The sequence below is a fragment of the Oryzias melastigma genome, linkage group LG15, assembly GCF_002922805.2.
Source record: "Oryzias melastigma strain HK-1 linkage group LG15, ASM292280v2, whole genome shotgun sequence".
Taxonomy (NCBI): domain Eukaryota; kingdom Metazoa; phylum Chordata; class Actinopteri; order Beloniformes; family Adrianichthyidae; genus Oryzias; species Oryzias melastigma.
Genome location: NC_050526.1, coordinates 16263760 through 16271856, shown reverse-complemented (window position 1 = coordinate 16271856; position 8097 = coordinate 16263760). Strand labels below are relative to the sequence as shown.

Genomic DNA, 8097 nt, shown 5'->3' with positions numbered 1-8097 from the left:
GAACGGGCTAGAACGGCGTTTAGGACATGAGGTTTATACGCGATAAAACTGCTTTTTACTTCGGAGCAACTTATGAAAACAATAGAACATACTAAACGGACATTTTCTGACCCTTATTATCACAGTTCAGTGAACGCACCGGGACTGAAGTTACCACCCACATCGATTTGATTGGTCCTTTGCGTTAGCCCCGCCCCAACAGGACAAAAAGTTTTGAAACTGAAACTTTCAAACTTGAAAATTAAAGAGTGAAAAGAGAAAAAAAAAGATTTGAAACTGAAAAAAAAAGTTTTGAAATTGATTTTTTGAGTTTTGAAACTTAAAAAACAAAACATTTCAAGCTGAAAATAGTTACATTTATTTTAGAATAGAAAAAGTTTGGGAAATTTTACTTTTTTTGGCCAAACACCAATATTTTTTTCAATTTCTTTTACTGGGCTTTCAAATAATTTTGACCCCAATTTAGCTCCATTAAAAAAAATAAATAAAAAGACAGAAAAGGAGAAAAAAGTAGTGGGGGAGAAAAGACCGTCATATTGAGAATTTTTCCTTTTTATTTTCCCTTCATAGTAAACTGTTTTATTCTGTCATTTTAAGCATTTTCTTCTTCAGTAAAATCTGACTAAAATGATTAACCTCTGCATTATCATTCACCCCAAAAAAGTCCACCACTGAGCACCAGACCCTCCCAATCCACAGGTTCTCTCATTGTGATGTCACAAAGTGTGAACCGCTCCTTCCAGGAAGAATCTGCGCAGTTGGCTCCGCCCCCCAATAACACATACACACTTTCCCTACAGAGCTAGCGATGATCATCAAAACGGTTTCATTTTATATGAACATCTTTGAAAAAGTTTGTTTTCGTGGCAAAATGAAGAAATGAGGGCGGAGCCTGAGAGATCGAGGTGTTTTACTTCTGGGTGTGAACAGAGCTTAGAAAAATAACTCATTTTATAAATAATTTGTTCTTTAATGTGCTAAAAGTAATATATGATCATATTTATGGAGATAGTTTACTCTGAAAGACTTAGTGTGATATAGGCTCTTTAAAACGTTGATACTTTCATTTGATTCGCTCTTTACAGGAACTTTGAGGCCATTTTGGTCTTTAAAAAAAAAAAACATCAGTTTGGGGTCACTTTCATTGAACAGTTTGGCTAAAACCCCGTGGACACAAGGCCACGCCCCCGTGTTCCACAGAACACGCCCCCCCCCACAGTGTTCTGCTGTGTTCGTGCGGCCTGAACCCGGCTCCGGAGTTCTGGTTCTGCAGCCTACGGAATGACAGGATCTGCGCAGACCGTCTGCACAGCAGGTCGAGCGGTTTGGAACTACGATCCTCTGAGGTTTGATCATCTCCTTAACAGAGAGATGTTGTTTTGAATCTGCAGGATTCTGATGGAACCAGAACCAGGATAGAACTCGGACCGACGTGACCTGGTGCTCAAACGGCCGCACAGAGAAATGAGGAAGAGGAGGAGGAAGAGGGGGGTGGAGGATGAATGAAACCCAACTGCATGAACCCATGTCTGACTGACGGCCGCCTGTGATGAAGATGAGGATGAGGAGGAGTCCGTCGGGGAGCAGCGTGGGAGAAGAAGAGAGATAAGGAACAACAGTCAGTCTGGAACTCCAACACCTGTGACTCCGCCCACTGGTGTGACCTCACAGATGGTCATAAAAGTCGAGTCCGACCAGAACCTTCAGGTTGACAGGAAGTGACCAGCATTCACACGCACGAGTAACACTTTCTGCTCATTTACACTCAATACACGCTGGAAGCTAAAAATAAAAATAATAGATTGCAGGGTTACACCTCCGCTCCCAAATTATGTTACCGTGGCAACAAGGTCAGCGGCTGCCAGGTTTGCACGGTGGCGAGCCTGGATTTAGCTCCGTCCTGCTGTTAGAGCGCCGCCACACTGAATTGATTCTACACACAGGACCGATCGGAGCCATCAGCCGGCGAGTGCTCTCCAATCAATGAGCCGGTCGATGAGTCAGAGCTGGAGGCGGGGCTTACCAGAGCGTGGAGCTTCTCCTCCAGGTCCTGATTCGCTCTCTGCGACGCCGTGTAGCTGTTCTGGAGTCTGCATGGAGACGTGTGATATTAAAGCTCACACAAACGCACAACACAAACACAAACACAACAACATACCTGCGAAACTTGTCCCTCATCTTGTCTAAGTCATCCCTGGTCCGGCTAAGCTCCGCCTCCATATAGTGACGACCGCTGTCAAACTCCGCCTCCATGGCCTCCATCTTCTGGGTGGAGAGAGAGAGACGGCGCCGCAGGTCTTCATTCTGCTGCTGGAGGATTCTGGGAAACAAGAACCACACGAGATGCAGGTGAGCTTCAGGAAAAGAAAAGTTCATGGCAAAAACGTCTGCAGAGCCAATCATTGAGCAGTACCCAAACCCCGCCCACAAAAACGTTTGCAGAGCCAATCAGTGAGAAGTACCAAAACCCCGCCCACAAAAACGTTTGCAGAGCCAATCAGTGAGCAGTTCCCAAACCCCGCCCACAAAAACATTTGCAGAGCCAATCATTGAGCAGTACCCAAACCCCGCCCACAAAAACATTTGCAGAGCCAATCAGTGAGCAGTTCCCAAACCCCGCCCACAAAAACATCTGCAGAGCCAATCATTGATCAGTACCCAAACCCCGCCCACAGGTGGTGCTTAGCTTTCCTAACAGAAAGGATCCTTTATGATTTTGACCACGGCTCTGGGGCCCAACAGCTCCAGCACTGAAATGTTCTATTCAATATTCAGGAGTATAACAGGTACCAGACTGCAAATGTTTGGACCAGAACCACACACTCACCTGATCCGGTCAGCGTCTGACAGAACCTCCTGAAACGGAGAAAACAGTAGAATCAGAAATGGAACAATTCAATGTTCTGAGTTCAAAGACCAACAGAACCAAGAAAAGGATGAAAAAAAGCATTTATTCTATAAGGGGGGAGGGGTCAAACGAGATGAAAGTGATTCTGACCCGGTTCTGGCAAGTTAAAGAACCGGGACCTCTGCCTTTATGAAGAAGTGGGTAAATGGCCAATTAAAAACACACTGACTGAGGCAGCGTTAACCCTTTGTGTTATGGTCACAAAAACAACTGCCGCTGCACCATGGGGTGACAGAGTGTGGTCATGAATGTAGATGCCTTCTAGACCCCTGGACTACCGGGCCGCCGGTGCCGCCAACTGCAGACATTGAACACATCGTCCGGTCTAATGCCGGCAATCCGCCCCCCAACCGTCACTGCCACTGTCCAAATGTACCCGAGTGGCCACCAACAGCCACCGACCGCCACTGACTTTAAAGAAAAATCTGCATACATTTTAAAGTCCCCCTCTGATTAAAATGATGTTTTTTGAGTTTTTAACATGTCTGTATCATTTTTCTTCTGAAAGAGAACAAATGTAATCATTTACTTTTAGCATTTCCGAGTATTTCTCCTTTTAAATCAATCAAACTGTCTTGGACAGACTCTGAATGAATGATCTTCTTTCCATCAACAGCTCTGCTGCACATGCACTAAACCCTCATCTGTTCCTAGTGTCTAGTTCAGGTTCTGGAGAAGAGAAGATGGTATCTTCACATTGACTGCAGTCAAATGAGCCGCCGTTCACATTTCTGTGGTCAAATCAGCATCACTGGATTTTTGGTGTGAGTTTCATCCAATACTTACGGTAGCAGGACTGAGAACGCTGGAAAATCTCCACCAGACTCCACGGAGCTTCTTGATGTGACCACGGAAATGTGAACGGCGGCTCATTTGACCGCAGTTGGAAAGGATTGTAAATCAATGAAAGAGCATTTTGATGTTAGCTTTGATTATTTTATCAAGAACTCTGAGAAACCAATGATTGAATGTATTGATCACAGTCAATAAACATTGGAGAATTAGCTAAAAGAGTCTTTGGTGAACTGGAAGGAGAAAGAATCAGGATTTTGGAGGAAGTTCTGTCCATGAAGATCTTCACTTCCTCGTCCAGCTGACATCTGGATCAGAACCATACGGCTGGACATTACCCAGATTGATGGATGTTTTTATGAAGATTTACGATAGTGAGACACAGAGCTATCATAATCAGATGGGGCTCAGCTCCAAAAGCCACGCCCCCTCAGAGGAGATTTTGGAAACAGAGGCTTCAGATCAACACGAACAATGTTTTTTTTTTTTTTAAAACATTTAGGTTGTGGGATTTTGGTTAAAAACGTCATAATCCTAATGAAAACACTAATGGGAAGTTTTTTTTTTTTAAATAAAAAAATAAATAGAAATTCTCACAGGGGGACTTTTAACTTTTCCTTAAAAATGCGCCTCCCGATTTCAAATCCCGCCGCATGGACACCTGCCCAATTTGCTGAAAACCTTTTAGCATTTAGGTCGCTGCGCTGTGACATTTTCACTAATAACTCCTAGACCGTAATTCAAGCGGATTCTGAAGTGGAGCGTTAGCCAGTTTTCACAGGTTAGCTAGTTAGCTTGTTTTCGCGGAGAAAGGTGGTTTCCTGCCGTTGACTCTTTATGTGACATAACGGCATAAATTCAACACAAAAAAAGCTGCTTTTCTACATCAGAATCAGCTGATTCACACAGTTGCGGTACATCAAGAACTGCGTTATTTAGTCGTCGCCAGCGACATCTTGTAAACAAGTAACGTCACATCACCCGATGAAGCAGGTGGGAAATCCGGCAGTCCTTAAACACAACACGCGACGTTTCCGACCTCGAATCCACACGAAGGCGCCTCGTTCAGGTGACTATAACTCACCTTGATGTGAGTCAGCAGTGATTGGCTGGACAAAGGTCGCTTCCGTTTCTGGTCTACTGTTGCTTCAGTCACCATTTTCCCCCCCTTAGTCACTTTTTCTTGATGCCCCGCCCCCTTAGAGATCACATCCCCCCCTGCCCACTCCTCCTGCGTGGACTGGCTCCACCTGTCGGACCTCCGTAGCGACGCCACCCAGTGGTCCCAGCGGTGGCTGCGGTGAGCAGACCCCCCCTGCAGGCTCTTCTTAGCGACACCCCGTGTGTCCTGGGGGGGCGGGGCTCCTCGTCGGGACGCTGACCTGCCAAGCAGCGAGAGACGGGCGGGGCTAAGCACCCGACAGGTGATCTCGTCCAGGAAGTGGGAGAAGCGGACTTTGTCCTCTAGAACCTGCATTCTCCAGTTCCAGTTGGTTCTGGAGGGGGAGGGGGGCGCGGAAGAGAGTGGCGAGGCCGGCTGCAGTGGCCCCGCCTTTGCCGAAGAGCGAGCCGGTGAGCGGGGGTCGCAGCCATCAAGCAGCTCTACGGACTTTGTCTTCCTGATGCTTTCATAGGAGGAGGCCACGCCCAGTCCGGCGGGCTGCTTCAGGATGCTCTTGGGGGGGGCACGGCGAAGGGCGGGGACGTCCGTGCGGTGCTGCTGGGTCAGGGACCGGCTCCTGATGGAGTCAGAACTTCTACTATCCCGTCGAGGAGCAGGTCCTTGGAGACGCTCAGACTCTCGGACCGCTGTAGTCCTGGTCCGGTTTTCGGGGGGGGGGGGGCTGCTGAAGAGAGGAGGGGGCGGGATCTGGAAGTCGAGGCTGGACAGGCTGGAGACTTCCAGCTCGCTGTCAGACAACGACGGCGGAGAGGGTTGCATAGCACGCATGAAGCTGGCGGGGGGGCGGGCCTTAAAACTGGGGGCCTGAAGGTGTTGTGCAGGTGTGCATTTGTTTACCTGGCCGATGTCCGGCTGAGGCGGCGGCGGCGGCGTGCTGGGCGGGGCGTGGCGTGTCTCGCGGTGCTGCGGTGGAGCCTTCCTGTACGGCTTCCTAGCCGGAGTGGCGCTGCTCATCCTGAGCCCCGGTCCGTCTGGAGTCCAGTGGGTCGTCGGTCCTGCTGGGAAACAGGGGTTACAGCGATGATCTCTGCTCGCCCGCCAGCTGCTCGCCGCTGTGCCTCAACCAGGACTGGACCGCCGCGTGCTCACCCTCTATCCAACCTCTCTAGCTCTATGTGCAGATCAATGCTTGCTTAACCCCAAAGTAAAATCAAACACCCATCTGTGTGCGTGCTTGTTTACAGTACCTAAGCAGGACCAATTATCCACACGTTTTGGTCTAGCTAACCTTATGGGGACCAGAGACGAATCCACCTTTCTAGAACCCAGTTCAAAAGTTCTGTATGGTCCTAAAGGTGATAACTAAATATCTACCAACTAAAAATAACCCTGGAAACACCAGCATTTAGTGTGTAAGTGTGTGTGTGTGTGTGTGCGCCTCAGGCTGAATATCGATTGACGTTTCCAGGACAGGAAGTGCAGCTGCATTGATCTGAATGAGGCTAACGCTAGCTCATAGATGTGTTCCTGTGGCAGAGAGGAGCTAACTGGCTAACGCTGTGTGATGTCACGGATTTAACATCCACTGGAACTCCAAGTGTCATCTGACAGCTGAGAACCGGTTGGACGTGTCCCGAGTTAATGTCACGTGTTTATGATGTTTGGCTTTGTGGTCATCTCCACAGGAAATTATGGCATTAAACTGGAGATTTAACTATTCATTTTGACAATTCAGTTCATTTCCACAACTCTAGATTTACAGTTTTGCACCGGTGTGCCCAACTAATCTTTAAAGTTTGATACACCCACCTTTAAGGTCACGTATCCCAAAACATCACCACACAGTGGGCATATGTATATATATTTTATTTTACGATTTCTCCCTAAAAGTTGACATCGGTCAGTGGCCGCCCGGGCACATTTGGAGGTTGTAGGGTGGCATCCCAGTATCAGGCGGTCAGGTGGGCCAACAGATTCTCATCCCCGAGTTGTCACATTCTGACGTTCGGTTAAGGACCCCTCCACGTCACTTTTTGACGTTTGGTTGTCCCCAACTCATCATTTTAAGATCAAGGGTCCACAACCATCGGGACGTGGACTGGTCCTCAGGACGCATCTAGTACCTGTACCAAAACCCAGTATTGCTACCTTAACCCGGTACCTGAAGCAGTACCGGACCCGAACCAGTACCAGACGCGAACCAGTACTGAGTTAGGGTACTGTTGGGCTCCGCATCCCGGTACTGGATCAGTTCCAGTGAGTGGCTCGGAGGTTGGGGACCCGTGATTTAATTGGAATAACCAGCAAGTCGGGGAGGGGTCCTTAACTAAACGTCAATATGTGATGACTTGGCCATTCTGCACACCTGGTGGCAACAATTTTCAAAAAAAATTGGGCGGCAGCATAAAATCTTGAAGATTCTGCCGATGGCAGTTGTAATTGTGATGGTAGCATGACTCAGCAGTTTTACATGCTCACTTTGCTTTTTAAAGCTCGCTGCATATTTTGTTTTCTTTTTGCTTCTCTGCTCATGTGATGTTGTATTCTGTATAATTTCTTTACACTCGTCTGTTGTCAAAGTTGCTCAATGTTTATATTTTTCTCTTTTACCCGCCTTAACACAACAGATGTAATTTTTGACGTGTGGTAATTCTGCCATATTTATGTTTTGTTAAGCTAAAATATTCCTGAAGACACACCATCCTAATTTAAATAAACTCACTTAAATCCATCAACAAACGCATTTCAAAGACCCAAAACATCAAAAGAAAAACTTCCTCTCAACCGGCGCAGTGCTACACTGGAGCGCACGAGGCGGGGCCAAGAGCCGTGCAACAGCACAATGATGTCATCACTCCATTAACGAGCATCATCTGAGAATCAGAACTCAAACTCTAAAGGAACTTATTATTAAAAGTCTTATTTTATTCTTCACTCTGTCACAGAACAACTCAGCACATCAGTGAAACCAGGATTTTTTGTTTTGGTTTTGGGTGCGCCACTGAAAATTTCAGTTTCACGTGCGACCACTTTAGAGCCTTTAGATCATAGTTTGTGGCTGTTGAACGATCTGATTCTTTTATCAGATCCAGGACACCTTCAGACAAACCTTCAACCAGAGTGACTCAGAGAACACCTGATACTGAACAGTGCAGGAGACATCGGCACAATCTTGGAAAATATTTGAAAATTGTTGAAGTCATGAATGTAGATTGTGTCTGGTGTGGAGAACAGCCCTTTTAATAGCTGAAACGCTGAAGCTGATAGCCAGCTG

At 47.1% G+C, this 8097-nt stretch overlaps 1 protein-coding gene across 2 annotated transcripts in view; it reads right to left on the bottom strand.

Moving 5' to 3' along the window:
• Nucleotides 1-8097, bottom strand: part of tjap1 (tight junction associated protein 1 (peripheral)) — a 16237-nt gene that overhangs the window by 5899 nt on the left and 2241 nt on the right. Inside the window, exons 4-7 of one of the 2 annotated variants that reach the window (XM_024297097.2) lie at nt 5721-5881; nt 2828-2856; nt 2159-2320; nt 2024-2090 (exon numbers count right to left, since the gene is read on the bottom strand). In XM_024297097.2, the coding sequence (XP_024152865.1) occupies nt 2024-2090; nt 2159-2320; nt 2828-2856; nt 5721-5837 (375 nt within the window). In that variant the 5' untranslated portion in view covers nt 5838-5881. The remainder of the gene's footprint in view (nt 1-2023; nt 2091-2158; nt 2321-2827; nt 2857-5720; nt 5882-8097) is intronic. The other variant, XM_024297096.2, reaches the window with a different exon arrangement.